General features: G+C 41.3%; 1 protein-coding gene across 1 annotated transcript in view; it reads right to left on the bottom strand.

Annotated features, from left to right (window-relative positions):
* LOC126293261 (angiotensin-converting enzyme-related protein-like) overlaps nt 1–14,715 on the bottom strand; it is a 123,568-nt gene that overhangs the window by 27,803 nt on the left and 81,050 nt on the right. Inside the window, exon 9 of the mRNA XM_049986377.1 lies at nt 9,698–9,793. Coding sequence (XP_049842334.1) covers nt 9,698–9,793 — 96 coding nt within the window. The remainder of the gene's footprint in view (nt 1–9,697; nt 9,794–14,715) is intronic.

The following is a 14,715-nucleotide window of genomic DNA, read 5'->3' as shown; positions in this document are numbered from 1 at the left end:
CCAGTCATCTAAGGTCCAAGCCATATGGTCATTGCTGCAGGCAATGTCGTGTCGTTAGCAAAAGCACTCTGGTCGTCGTCTGCTGCCACAGCTCACTGATGCCACATTTTGCCACACTGTCCAAATGGATATGTTCGTTGTTCATCCCACATTGATTTCTGTGGATATTTCATGGAGTGTTGTTGTCTGTTAGCACTGACAAGTCTATGCAAATGCCCGCTGTTCTTGGTGATTAAGTCTGGGCCATTGGTCACAGTGTTGACTGTGATGAGAGGTAATGTTTGAAATTTGGTATTCTCAGCACACTCTTGACACTGGGGATCTCAGAATACTGAATCCCCTAACAATTTCCAAAATGGAATGTCCCACGTGTATAGCTTCAACTAACATTCTGTATTCAAAGTCTTAATTCCCACTGTGTGGCCACAATCATGGTGGGCACCTTATCACATGACTCACCTGAGTACAAATGACAGCTCCACCAATGCACTGCCCCTTTATATCTTGTGTTCACAATACCACCACCGTCTGTATATGTGAATATCCCTATCTGATGATTTTTGTCACCTCACTGCACATTTGAACTTGTTTACTGTAGTCAAGCCTTTGTCTCCTCCGACAGTTTTACCCTCTACACTTCCCTCTGCCGTCAAATTGACTAATCCTCAATGCCTCAGAATGTGTCCCATCGATCGACACCACCTCGTAGTCAAGTTGTGCCATAAGGCTCGTATCCCCATCTGCCCCTCCCGCTCATCACATCAACCGGTGCCTTTACATTGGTTATCCAGCCTACACACTCATCTTCAGTATTCCTCTGTGGCACAATTTTTCAAAAGCTTCTCTTTTCATCTGAGTGCTCATAATCCACCTTTCACTCTGTAGGAGGCTACACTTCAGATAAACATTTAAATTTTAAAATACATTTATGTTTGTGAACCATTTTTCTAGTCTACATTTTATATTTCCTCTACCTCAACACTGTCTGTTATTTTGCTGCCTGAATAGCAAAACTTATTTACTACTTTTACTGTCTTATTTGCTACTGTACAAAGAGTGTTCAATAAGTAATACGACATACTTTTTTTCTGAAAACTGGTTGGTTTTATTCAGGGTTCCAACACAACGTATTAGCCCTCACTCTTTTGGCTACAAAACCCTATTTTTTAACCATTTCCATTCTGTGCGAAGGCCTTACGCCATCTTACTGGGAGGGCCTGTGTGTCTGCGTGGTATCATTCTGCTGGTCAATGTTAGAGCCAGTGTGTTGCAGCATCAATAATGTCCCTATGATACACGTACTGTTTCCTATCCAGGCCATCCTTCATTGGGCCAATCAGATGGAAGTCAGAAGGTGCAAGATCTGGGTCATAGGAGAAAGTCCTGTGAAGTTTTGTGAGATCCTTTCAGGTTCTCAGTGAGGCCTTATGTTGTCATGGCAAAGGTGAAGTTCAGTTGCATTTTTGTGGCAATTAACATGAAATAAAACAGCCATTTTTGTTTTAGATTTCTGTTTTGAAAGTTCTGTAATTCCAATGGTATCTAATAAGTGACTTCGTGTAATATATTAAATCTCATAAAATTTATGATTCCATTTGTCTACTGGTAGGTAGGTCAAGCTTGTCCAATACATGTTCGCAATATTTTGCATTTACAAATGAAGCCATAATTAAGAAAATTTAGGTTAGCATTGCTATCTTCCAGCATTTTATATAATATGATTTATATCCTACGTGAAAGGTTATATATATTAAAAACAAAGATTCCAAGACTTACCAAGTGGGAAAGCGCTGGCAGACAGGCACAATGAACAAAACACACAAACACACACACAGAATTACTAGCTTTCGCAACTGATGGTTGCTTCTTCAGGAAAGAGGGACGGAGAGGGAAAGACGAAAGGATGTGGGTTTTAAGGCAGAGGGTAAGGAGTCATTCCAATCCCGGGAGCGGAAAGACTTCCCTTAGGGGGAAAAAAGGACAGGTGTACACACACACACACACAGACACAAGCAGACATTTGTAAAGGCAAAGAGTTCAGGCAGAGATGTCAGTCGGTACTTCATAAATCATAAATTTTATGAGATTTAGTATATTACACAAAGTCACTTATTAGATACCATTGGAATTACAGTTGGTACTTCCACCTCGACTGACATCTCTGCCCGAACTCTTTGCCTTTACAAATGTCTGCTTGTGTCTGTGTATGTGCAGATGGATATGTGTGTGTGTGTGTGTGTGTGTGTGTGTGTGTGTGTGTGTGTGTGTGTGCGCGCGCGAATGTACACCTGTCCTTTTTTCCCCCTAAGGTAAGTCTTTCCACTCCCGGGACTGGCGCTTTCCCTCTTGGTAAGTATGGGAGCTGAAAGACTTACCTTAGGGGGAGAAAAGGATAGGTATATACTCGTGCACACACACACATACACGCATATCCATCCATACATACACCGACACAAGCAGACATATTTAAAGGCAAAGAGTATGGGTAGAGATGTAGGTCAAGGCAGAAGTGTGGAGGCAAAGATGATGTTGAATGACAGGTGAGGTCTGAGTGGCAGCAACTTGAAATTAGCGGAGATTGAGGCCTGGTGGATAACGAAAAGAGAGGATATATTGAAGGGCAAGTTCCCATCTCCGGAGTTCTGATAGGTTGGTGTTGGTGGGAAGTATCCAGATAACTCGAACGGTGTAACACTGAGCCAAGATGTGCTGGCCGTGCACCAAGGCATGTTTAGCCACAGGGTGATCCTCATTACCAACAAACACTGTCTGCCTGTGTCCATTCATGCGAATGGACAGTTTGTTGCTGGTCATTCCCACATAGAAAGCGTCACAGTGTAGGCAGGTCAGCTGGTAAATCACGTGGGTGCTTTCACTTTGGCTCTGCCTTTGATCGTGTACACCTTCCGGGCTACAGGATTGGAGTAGGTGGTGGTGGGAAGGTGCATGGGACAGGTTTTACACCGGGGCGGTTACAATGGTAGGAGCCAGAGGGTAGGGAAGGTGTTTTGGGGATTTCATAGGGATGAACCAAGAGGTTACGAAGGTTAGGTGGACGGCGGAAAGACACTCTTGGTGGAGTGGGGAGGATTTCATGAAGGATGGGTCTCATTTCAGGGCAGGATTTTAGGAAGTCGTATCCCTGCTGGAGAGCCACATTCAGAGTCTGATCCAGTCCCGGGAAGTATCCTGTCACAAGTGGGGCACTTTTGGGGTACTTCTGTGAGAGGTTCTGGGTTTGAGGGGATGAGGAAGTGGCTCTGGTTATCTGCTTCTGTACCACGTCGGGAGGGTAGTTGCGGGATGTGAAAGCTGTTTTCAGGTTGTTGGTGTAATGGTCCAGGGATTCAGGACTGGAGCAGATTCGTTTGCCACGAAGGCCTAGGCTGTAGGGAAGGGACCGTTTGATATCTAATGGGTGGCAGCTGTCATAATGGAGGTACTGTTGCTTGTTGGTGGTGGGTTTGATGTGGACAGATGTGTGAAGCTGGCCATTGGACAGATGGAGGTCAACGTCAAGGAAAGTGGCATTGGAATCTTTGTTTTTAAGATTATATATATATATATATATACTACGTCTGTGCAATAATCTAATTGTTGTAATACATTATTGTGACTATGTAGCCTGTTATGTGGAGTGGGCTCCCACTAAGAAGAAGTGGTGCAGTTTGTCATAAATAAACCAATTTAAAACGATTGGTACCTGGATTATTTCATGGAATTCACACAACTTGATCCAGTTCGCAGATGAAATGGACCGAGGCAACGACTATTTCAGCAGCAACAATAGCAGCGGCAGCAGGAAGCAGATTACTCCGAGTTGCACCGAACTAAGATACGTATAAGAAATCAACTGAACTATATATGTGTCACTGCAGAACTAATGACTTAAGTGTAATGTTGTGGAAACTGTTCTAGCAGTAAACATTTACATCTGACTCAAAGTAAGTCTATGAGTGGTGGAGGCCAATGTGATCAGTAAGAAACACCCCCATGATCACATGTGAATGTCTATAGAACACAAGAATAATTTTGGAAGTTTTTGTGGTTAAATCAAATAATCTCTTTTCGATGTTAAAAATTTTGCCCTTGCAAAATTTCACTGCCTCTCCACATAACTCAACAAAAGAATTTTTGTTACAAACACACTGAAGTTGTTTCTTCAATTTCCAGAGGGCAGTGCAATACACTTCAGAGTTGATCACTGCACAGAGAAGGAGAACATCAAACTGCTAACGCCTTCAGAGTCCCAGAAGACCACTGTCACGACTTTACTGGCTGAGGGTGTGGCTTTGAACTTTTATTTTTTCGAAGGAGAGATGGTGTGGTGCCACTCCATGGTTTGCAATTTTGTTTCCGATGAATTTGAAGTGATGAACGCATGTTCCCATCACCTGTGATGATGCTTTACAAAACGAGGTCACAGTCAGCCTCGAAATGCAATAGCAATTTGACACAGATGGTCCTTCCTCACTCTTTACGGTCTCATATTGTGTGATGAAGAACCCAGAGGGCACACACTTTTGAGTTCTCCAACTGGTGGTCAAGTGGGCCGGCACTACCAACAGAGACGTCCAGCTGAGCAGTGAAGTCTTTGTTTGTGATCCACTGATCACCTCAGATAAGAGTGTCCACACATTCCAACACTGCAGCAGGAGTCAGAGCCGTATGTGGCAGCTGGCACACAGGTGATTGGACAGGTTTGCACTACCTTGTTGAGATGACGACAGATATCCTGACCGGCAACTCACCGTGGTTTCGTTCACTGCCAGGTGTTCACAGATATTCTACAAGGATCTGCGATGCTCTTGTTTTCCACTGGAAGATACGCAATGACAGTTCTCTGCTAGGTATGTATCTCTGTTACAGACCATTTCGAAAGCTACGAATAGTGGCACCACCTATTGTAACTTCAGGAAACTGTAGGGGCTGAAGCTGAAAAATTCTGTGATATCCCGCAGCAAATTCTGCATTTTTTCAATCAATACTGACTGAGAAAAAAAAGTCTTGCATTACTTATTGAACAACCATCGTAATTCCAACAACATCACCTGCCTGAAGTCAACAACACTCCTCCACCCATCATTCACATTTAGCGATACACATTGTAGCAGTCCAAGGCTAATATTCATCTCCCAAATTGAATCCATCAATGCTGTCTCTCTACTTATGAACTGTGCACTACCACTTTTGGTCGCATTTGTGTGGTATGTGAATTTTGGAGGAGAGATTGGTTCTTTGTTGAAATTGCCCGTTTTTTTTCCTCCTACTTCATTTTTATTCTAATGTTTGGTATGCTTTTTATGCAGAAGTATGCACACTTCAGAAAGCTAATCATCCTGGTATTTATTACAACCTATTTAAATAAATATGAATCAGGTAATATATCTTGTGAAGTAAAAATAAGTTAATGTAACAAATTATTGTAGAAATACAAATTTTGTTGATAAGATGATTTTCATCCAACCAGTGAAACTGTATATTTGGCGTAAGACTGACTTTTGAGGTTGTTGGTACCACAGAAGGCGAGAAGTCTTGTTTAGGAGTCAATTCTGTGAAGTCATGGCATACGTACACCGTTTGTTGAGACTGTTAAAATTCTGCATGTAAATTTAAGAACATTGTCAAGGAAACTATTTCAGTATGTTTTGAACTCTTATGTTAATGATTGCATTCAAGAAAATGTCATAGTAAACATACAACAGTAAATAATTAGTTTTCAGTCATTTCATGAAGCAAACATGAACCTCTTCATTAGACTGTAATGATAGCTATTTACAGTATCTGGACTACAGCAGCCATCATAAAGGTGAGTAGAGATACCTTTCATGTAAATTCCACTCAATGGACTATTTTGATATTGCAAGATAGTGATGATTCACTAAAGTTATACATTACAAATTTTGCCAGTTATTGTCAATACCACAATCGTAGTGGGACAATTAAACCATATTAAAATTGTTTTCATATCACTATGTATTCCATTCAACAGGTCTTTAAAATTCTTTGCCATCCCTAACTGAATGAAAAGGTAACTTCTTCTTCTTCTTCTTCTTTTGGTCTCTCTAAAAATCTCTTTGTAAAATTTTCCTTAAGTTTCTTTACTCCTTGCTCAGTGCACAGCCTGAATGACTTTGGTGATAGGCTGTAACCTTGTCTCAAATTCTTTTCAATTACTACTTCACATTCCTATCTTTTGACTCTCGTGACTAAATGTACTGTATCACTTTGGTAAAGTAATGTGTTACTCAAACATTTACTGAACCGACAAATGATGATCACTTCCACAAAAAGTTTGTTTAAGTAATGAATTAGTTTAGCCTGCTGTTTGAATGTGTGTTTTATTTATGTGAATGTTTTCTGGAACTGATGGATGCAGCACATCTTCAAGCTTGGATAATGATAGACATCCTACCATGTTTGCGGTATCTGCTGGTTGCGCAGTTTATTCCGTGTCATCAGCTCCTGTCTTGGAGATACGATGCAATTCATGAAAGAAGAATGACCATCACAATGTCAATCATATGACAGAGACAAGAGAAAACCTGCCATCTGTATATTAAATTTGTACCTGTTTACAAATACCATTTTGGACATAGGCCATTTTAATGTATTTGTGATGTTCCACAAGCAAACTTCGTTATTCGTGATCATCGTAAATGAGAGTACAATATATGACACTTTGTTTATGAGAATCATCATATTTATTTCAAGAATCTGGGTGTTGGATCACACACACACACACTTCCAGCAATAACTGCAGCACTCTGAGAAAAGAAGTCCAACAGAGAGGTGTTGGTGACTGTGGAGAAATGACAAGGTGAACTAATGAATAACAGGAAATCACGGCTATCAAGAAAACTTCACATTGCCATTCAGTCTCACTTATAAAGAAGCAGCAGAACATCCTAGCCTGCAGTCTGTGTTTTCTTTGTATATTTTCCCTCTGATAACTTCAGAATTTCAAAGAGTACCCCAGTGAGTATTGTCAAGAACTACCGGTAGGAATGGAGCTCTCTTCTCACTGATATGAGTGTCAAGATTTTAGTAGACTTTTGAATTAAATGCCTTTAGATCTTGAAAGGCATCACTATCTTACTTCCGAGTACTTAACCTCTCCTGAAAAGCCTGTTACATGGCTCACAATCTGAGATAATCACCTTATGTCCTCACAGTTTTCCAACAAAGAACTGAAGCTACAGTCTCTGAGCTGGATAACTGACAAAGATACTACAACTGGCACACAGTGCATCTTCACAGTTCTTGACAAATACACCGTATCACGAAAATTACTTGCTGTGTGTATAACAAAAAATATAGTATGACAGAGCTGCAATGGTTCAGTTTCACAAAACCAACAGTACAGCAAAATGAATGACAAAATAAAATTTTAAAAAATGATCACAGAAGAAAATTTCCAAAACAGGGCAGTTCTTCACTGAAGTTCCCTTATGTAGTTGTCTCTAAGGATTACCACTTAGATGCCATGAAATATAAAGTTTTAAAAATTACTTATGGGTACCAGAATGAAATTTTCACTCTGCAGCAGAGTATGTGCTGGTATGAAACTTCTTGGCAGATTAAAGCTGTGTGCCGGACCAAGTTCGAGTCTCGGTCCGACACACAGTTTTAATCTTTTAATCTACCAGAAAGTTTCATATCAGTTCACACTTCGTTTCAGAGTGAAAATTTCATTCTGGAAACATCCTCCAGGCTGTGGCGAAGCCATATCTGTGCAATATCATTTCTTCAAGATGGGCTGGTTCTGGAAGTTCACAGGAGAGCTGCTGTGAAGTTTGGAAGGTAGGAGACAAGGTGCTGACAGAAGCAGAGCTGTGGGGATGGGTCACGAGCCATGCTTGGATAGCTCAAATGGTAGAGCACTTGCCCATGAAAGGCCAAGGTCCCAAGTTCGAGTCTTGGACTGGCACACAGTTTTAATCTGGCAGGAAGTTTCATCTTATGGGAAGTTAACTGTGAGGAAAACTGGAGAAGACTGAGGCAACTTGGTCTGAAGTGAGACAATGAAGTTGTAGGAAAATAGCAGAAGCGTGAAAGAAATATGGCCAACAACATTCCTATATACTTACTGCAGTCTTAAATGGACACATTTACTTCATATTTTAAAAAATGAGTAGAAACCAACTCCAATTGTTAACAAAGTCATAGAACTACATTGAGGATATTTGTACTATGAATGCACCATTTTCAGTCACAATGTTTTGTACACAATTTGAAGTTGAACTGAGTTTTCAAAGACTATGTTGCTCTTTTAAGTGAATGACAATTGTTAGTTTTACAAGAAAAGCATCTCGGTCAACATTAGTAAACAGATTACATATTACTGGCTACACTTAAACTGATGAAACACGTTTATGACAGTACACCATATTCAATGGTATAATAAGTATAAATCATCTAGAGTTGAGCAGACCACAACAAAATGTCTTAATAAGCACAGAAAGAAATGATGTGAGTTTCTATTTACAGCAATTTAAGATAATGGCTAAATTGGCAAAAAATGAAAAATAAAGACTTAAAACCATCTGGAATGCTCTCAGTTAATTGTACAGAGTTTTCAGCAATAACCTCGACTGTATGAAGACATGCTCAAAAGTAATGCCCCTGAAATTTTTACATGGAAACTCTTACAGCTTATTAACATATTTATTCCAATGAGGGACCAATTTGTTGATACCATCACTGTATAATGTTTGACTTTGTTGATGGAGCCACAACCTCAACTCTGCTTGTGCCACTTCATCACTATCAGACTGAAGTCCTCACAGGTGTTCTTCAAGATTTGGAAACACAGATGGGGCCAAGCCAGGACTATACACAGGATGACCAATGGCATTGAAACCAAGGCCCCCACTTGTTGCAGAGGTGTTTGATCTGGCACTGTCATGATCAAGGAGACGAACTCTTCACATCCATGTTTTTGATTTAGTTACATTACGCACTGCCATGTTACACACTGCAAATTGGAGTCCTGTAGCTGCAGAAGGTTGCAACTAGCATCGGCAGAGTGGGTAAGCTAACCAAGTACTATGCATAACATAATACCTCAACCAATATTGACAATGGAATAAAAAATTCTGAGGCATTACTTTTCAACACGGGAAAGCGCCAGCAGACAGGCACAATGAACAAAACACACAAACACACACACAGAATTACTAGCTTTCGCAACCGATGGTTGCTTCTTCAGGAAGGAGAGGGAAAGACGAAAGGAAGTGGGTTTTAAGGGAGAGGATAAGGAGTCATTCCAATCCTGGGAGCAGAAAGACTAACCTTAGGGGGGAAAAAAAGGACAGGTGTACACTCGCGACACACACACACACACACACACACACACACACACACACACACACCACAGGTCTGTGTGTGCGTTTGTGTGTTTTGTTCGTTTTGTTCATTGTGCCTGTCTGCCGGCGCTTTCCCGCTTGGTAAGTCTTGGAATCTTTGTTTTTAATATATTTTTCCCATGTGGAAGTTTCTTTCTATTTTATAATCCTCAGTTTATTGGTAAACGATATCAAATTTGTGTATTCATCCCATCATATTAATTGCCATTAGTCTGTCACTGTATAAGGGTATTCATAAACATATATGAATGTAGATTGTACTCTAAGTGATTACAGCGACTGCACTTGCATGGTTAAATACTGAAAATAATCGATAAATGAAAACATACCCAAGATATGGCTGATTCAAGGCCACTTTCTTATCTTGGACATATTCCCAAGACTCTGCTACATCACGTGGTGGCCTCACACCTTTGATTGTCGAGCTGGAAAGAAAAATATATTGAACAATTGATTATATTTCTTTCACTTAATAAAGACACCAAAATGTAGCTCCTGTACAGCCTGCAATTAATGACATATTATGCTAGCAGAAGTCTAGCACAAAACTTGTTGTTTTCCAATTTTAGCTCAGATAGTAAAAATTTACTAAACAGGACTTTGGGAAGAATAATTAGAAGAAAATATTTTACAGGAAACTATTTTAATTATGAATTTTTCGTAGCCACATATTGAAAATTGTGTTATGGGACAATATATCCATCTGTTTAGTAGCTGTTGATATTCTGGTCATCCAACACAAGATTGTTCACTACACCTTTCCATGCTAAGATTATTCTGGAACATCACATTTCAAAAGCTCCCCCGTTTGAACTGCTGACTATCCACATTTTACTTCCATGCGTTCCACAAAAATACAGCACAGTTGTCATTAAATTTTCACTACTTGAGAGAGTCCCTATGAAAACAAGTGATCATACAACAATAAAACTTAATGGAAATATTTGTAAGTACGTGTGGAAGAGATAATGAATAAATAACTGAAAGAAACACATTTTAATTTCCACTCGAGAGATTAACATTTGTTAATTATGTAGGATGTTTACATTCCAGGACAAAAACATTGATCAATGACAGAACCACCTGTATTCACAACAGCCTGGAACCACACTAGAAGTACCATTTCAAAACTGTTCACGGCACTTTTCGAATGGATGAAGATATGTTCACCTGTTGTGACACAGCTCGTGCACTGCTTTGAGATCTTGCATTGCATCCAGCATTCTCAGCCATAGCAACAATCTGTGATGCTACTGGCCCTCGGCCTCTTCCAAAAGCAATTCTCAAATCAACAGTTAATTCAAAATCCTGCAGTTCATAGTCTGAACATCATTATAATAAAGTTAGGTGTGCACAAGTTAAATAGTTTCCCGTCTACAGTAGCTCAAATAGAGAAAGTTTAATTATAATCACACTATATTTTCAGAACTCTTTTCTGCAACCCGTCGATTTATATTCAATGTTAACAAATTTATCTTCTTTAGTAACTGCTTCTTGCTACTGACATTTCATACTCTCTTTAAATGTTCTGTAAATTATTTTACTGGCCAAATAGCAAGAGTTTTCTACTACTTTCAGCACATCAGTTTCTAAAATAATTCCAGAAAACTCACATTACAGTTTCACAGTACTCTTGTTTTATTAATGCTTATCTTGTAACTTTGTCTTTCGAATATCACTAAATTATTTTCCCACGTACAAAACACACTTTGTATTAAATTCTATTAATTTTGTGACCCATTTCTGTTGGATTCATTGTTCTTTATCTGTAAAGATCCATAAAATACCAACAACACGTATTCCGCTGTCACTGGTTAGTCAGTAATCACTCACCTGAGAATACGAGTGCTACACTCATCTCACCCTGAAACAGTTGCATATTCCTCAGTATGCAGATATTACCAATATTTCTTTTTCATTCACAGTCCATATATGCAGACCAGACAAAGAATTTTTCTTTCCTGCTTCCTTATTTTATTTATTTATCCACAAATCATCTAACAATGATCTAGGCTATGTCATCATAATAGTACAATAAAAGTAGACAGTTCCAGTATACACACACAGATAGGGCAAGTGGTTAGCCATGGTCTTACTGAAGAAACCACCATGGCAGTTTCATGAAATGATTTAGGAAAACCAAAAAAAAAAATTAAATCAGGATGGCTAGACAGAGCTAACTCCATTCTCTTGAATATGCACTGCCTCTTTTGGCTGGTCCCTATTGTACCATGTTCCTTTGCCCATACACAACTCACACTGAAATGCCAAAGAAACTGGTATAGGCATGTGTATTCAAACACAGAGATATGTACACAGGCAGAATACGGCACTGCAGCCAGCAATGCCTATATAAGACAACAAGTGTCTGGCGCAGATGTTAGATCAGTTACTGTTGCTACAAAGGCAGGCTATCAGGATTTAAGTGAGTTTGAATGTGGTGTTATAGTCGGTGCACGAGCGATGTGATACAGCATCTCCAAAATAGCGATGAACTGCTGATTTTCCGATAAGACAATTTCACGAGTGTAACGAGAATATCAGGAATCTGGTAAAATATCCAATCTGTGACATTTCTGCGACCGGAAAAAGAGCCTGCAAGAATGGGACCAATGATGACTGAAGAGAATTGTTCAGTGTGACAAAAATGCAAACCACCTGCAAATTGCTGCAGATTTCAATGCTGGGTCATCAACAAGTGTCAGCTTGTGAACCATTCAATGAAACATCATTAATTGCGTGACACAATGCTTTATGCCTCGCCTGGACCTGTTGACTCTGAAATTGGACTGTTGATGACCATAAACATGTTGCCTGGTTGGGAAACTCTCATTTCACGTTGTATCCAGCAGATAGGTTACAGGTATGGAGACAACCTCAGGAATCTGTGGACCCTGTATGTCAGCAGGGGACTGTGTTCCATCTGGTGGAGGCTCTGTAATGATGCACGGTGAGTAAAGTTGGACTGATAAGGGACCACTGATACATATAGAAATGACTGACATGCGAGATGTACATAAGCACCCTGTCGGATCACCTGCACCCATTCATGTCAATAATGCGCACGCGCACAAAGGTGCGCAAAAATGCAACTTGCACGCACATGACCACAGTCTCTGGCTGCTGAGGCCACACTGTGAACAGCACTGCATGATGACAGAGGCAATCGGGTGGCAAATATAACGAGGGAGCTTGGGCAGGGAGGAGGAGGGATAGCAGAGTAGGGGTGGGGGACAGTAAAGTGCTGCTTGTGGGAGCATTCGGTGACAATGTGGAGAGGGTAGGTAGGTGCAGTCAGGAGGTCAGACAGAGGACAGTAGAGGGGGAGGGGTAGCGGAACAAGAGAGAATTAAAAGGTTTGTGGGTGAGTTGGTATAATAGGGTGCTGTCTAGTGCTGAAATGGGAACACAGAAGAGGCTAGCTGAGTAAGAACAATGTCTAATGAAGGAGGAGGCAAGAAGAGTTACAGGAATGTAGGATATATTCCAGGAAAAACTCCACCTGCGCAATCCAAATAAGCTGATGTTGGTGGGAAGGATCCAGATGCCACAGGTTGTGAAGCGATCACTGGAATGAAGGATGTCATTTTTGGCAGTGTGCTCAGCAACATACTGGTCCACTTGTTTCTTGGGCACAGTTTGTCGGTGGCCATTCATGCTTGTTGGTTGTCATGCCCGCATAGAATGCAGCACAGTTATTATAGCTTGTAGATCAAATGACCAGTTTCACTGGTAGCTCTGTCTCTGATGAAATAACTGATGCTTGTGATCTTCCTGGAGTAAGTGTTTGTGGGAACATGTATGCAGGTCTTGGACCTAGGTCTTGGACCTAGGTCTATTACAGGGATATGAGTTGTGAGGCAAGGGGTTGGGAGCAGTGGTTGTGTAGGGATGGGTGAATATATTGTGGAGGTTCAGTGGGCAGTGGAACACCACTGCGGAAGGGGTGGGAAGGACAGTGGGTAGGACATCTCTCATTTCAGGGCACGATGAGAGGTAGTCAAAACCCTGGCAGACAAAATGATTCCATTGGTTTAGTCCTAGGTGGTACTGAGTCACGAGGGGAATACTACTCTGTGGCCAGATGGTCGGACTTTGGGAGGTGGTGGGTGATGGGAGAGATAAGCCACAAGAGATGTGTTCTTGTACGCAGCTGGGAGGATAAATACAGTGTGTGAAGGCCTCTGTGAGACCTTCAGTATATTTAGAGATGGACCACTCCTCACTACAGATGTAACAGCCATAAGTGGCTAAGCTGCTTGGAAGGCAATACTCTGTAAGGTATGGGTGGCAGCTGTCGAAGTGGAGGTATTGCTGGTGGTTGGTAGGTCTGATACGGACAGAGGAACTGATGTAGCCATCTTTGACGTGGAGGTCAACATCATGGAAGGTGGCTTGTTGGGTTGAGTAGGACCAAGTGAAGTGAATTTAGCTGCCACCCATTCCATAGCAAGAAGTCCCTTCCATACAGCCTAGCCACCTGTGGCTGGTGACAAGCAGTCTCTCTCGAGGGTCTCACTGAGGCCTACACACACCTTCATTTTCCTCCCAACCTTGTTCAAAACCAGATCTCTCATGCCTCATCTCTCCACCCACTCTCCAATGTCCCACTTTTCGATTACAGAGGACCATTCCCCTTGTGACTCAGTACCACCCAGAACTGGAAAAACTGAATCATATTCTCCTCGGTCTTTCGAGTAGGTCTCATCGTGCCCCAAAATGAGGGATGCTGTATCCACTATCCTTTCCACCCCTCCCATAGTGGTATTTTGCTGCCCACCAAACCTACACAATATCCTAGTCCATTCCTAGACAACCCCTGCTTCAAAACCCTTGCCTCACAGCTCGTATGCCTTTAATATCCACAAACACAAGACCTGTCCCAGACATCCTGTCACCACTACCTACTCCAGTCTGTTCACAAACACCACCTAGCCCATCAAAGATAGAGCTACCTGTGAAACCAGTCATGTTATCTACAAGCTGAGCTGTAACGACTGTGCTGCATTCTATGTGGGCTTGACAACCAACAAGCTGTCTGTCTGCATACATGGCCACTGACGGAGTGTGGCCAAGAAACAGCTGGACCACCTCTTTGTTGAGCACACTGCCCAACATGACATTCTACATTTCAATGACCGCATCACAGCCTGTGCCCTCTGGATCCTTCCTTCCCAACAACACCGGCTTTTCTAACTGCGCAGATGTGATTTCTCCTTGCATTATATCGATGTTCCAGTAACCATCCTGGCCTTCAACTTCATTAGTCATTATCCTTGCCCTTCCCTGTTTCCATTCCAGCATTACACAGCCCTCTATATTATAGACACATCCACAGCCTTCTTAC

Source organism: Schistocerca gregaria, chromosome 10 (genome assembly GCF_023897955.1).
Source record: "Schistocerca gregaria isolate iqSchGreg1 chromosome 10, iqSchGreg1.2, whole genome shotgun sequence".
In the NCBI taxonomy this organism is placed as follows: Eukaryota; Metazoa; Arthropoda; class Insecta; order Orthoptera; family Acrididae; genus Schistocerca; species Schistocerca gregaria.
Note: the sequence above shows the minus strand (reverse complement) of the source record. Positions and strands in the feature narration are given on the sequence as shown.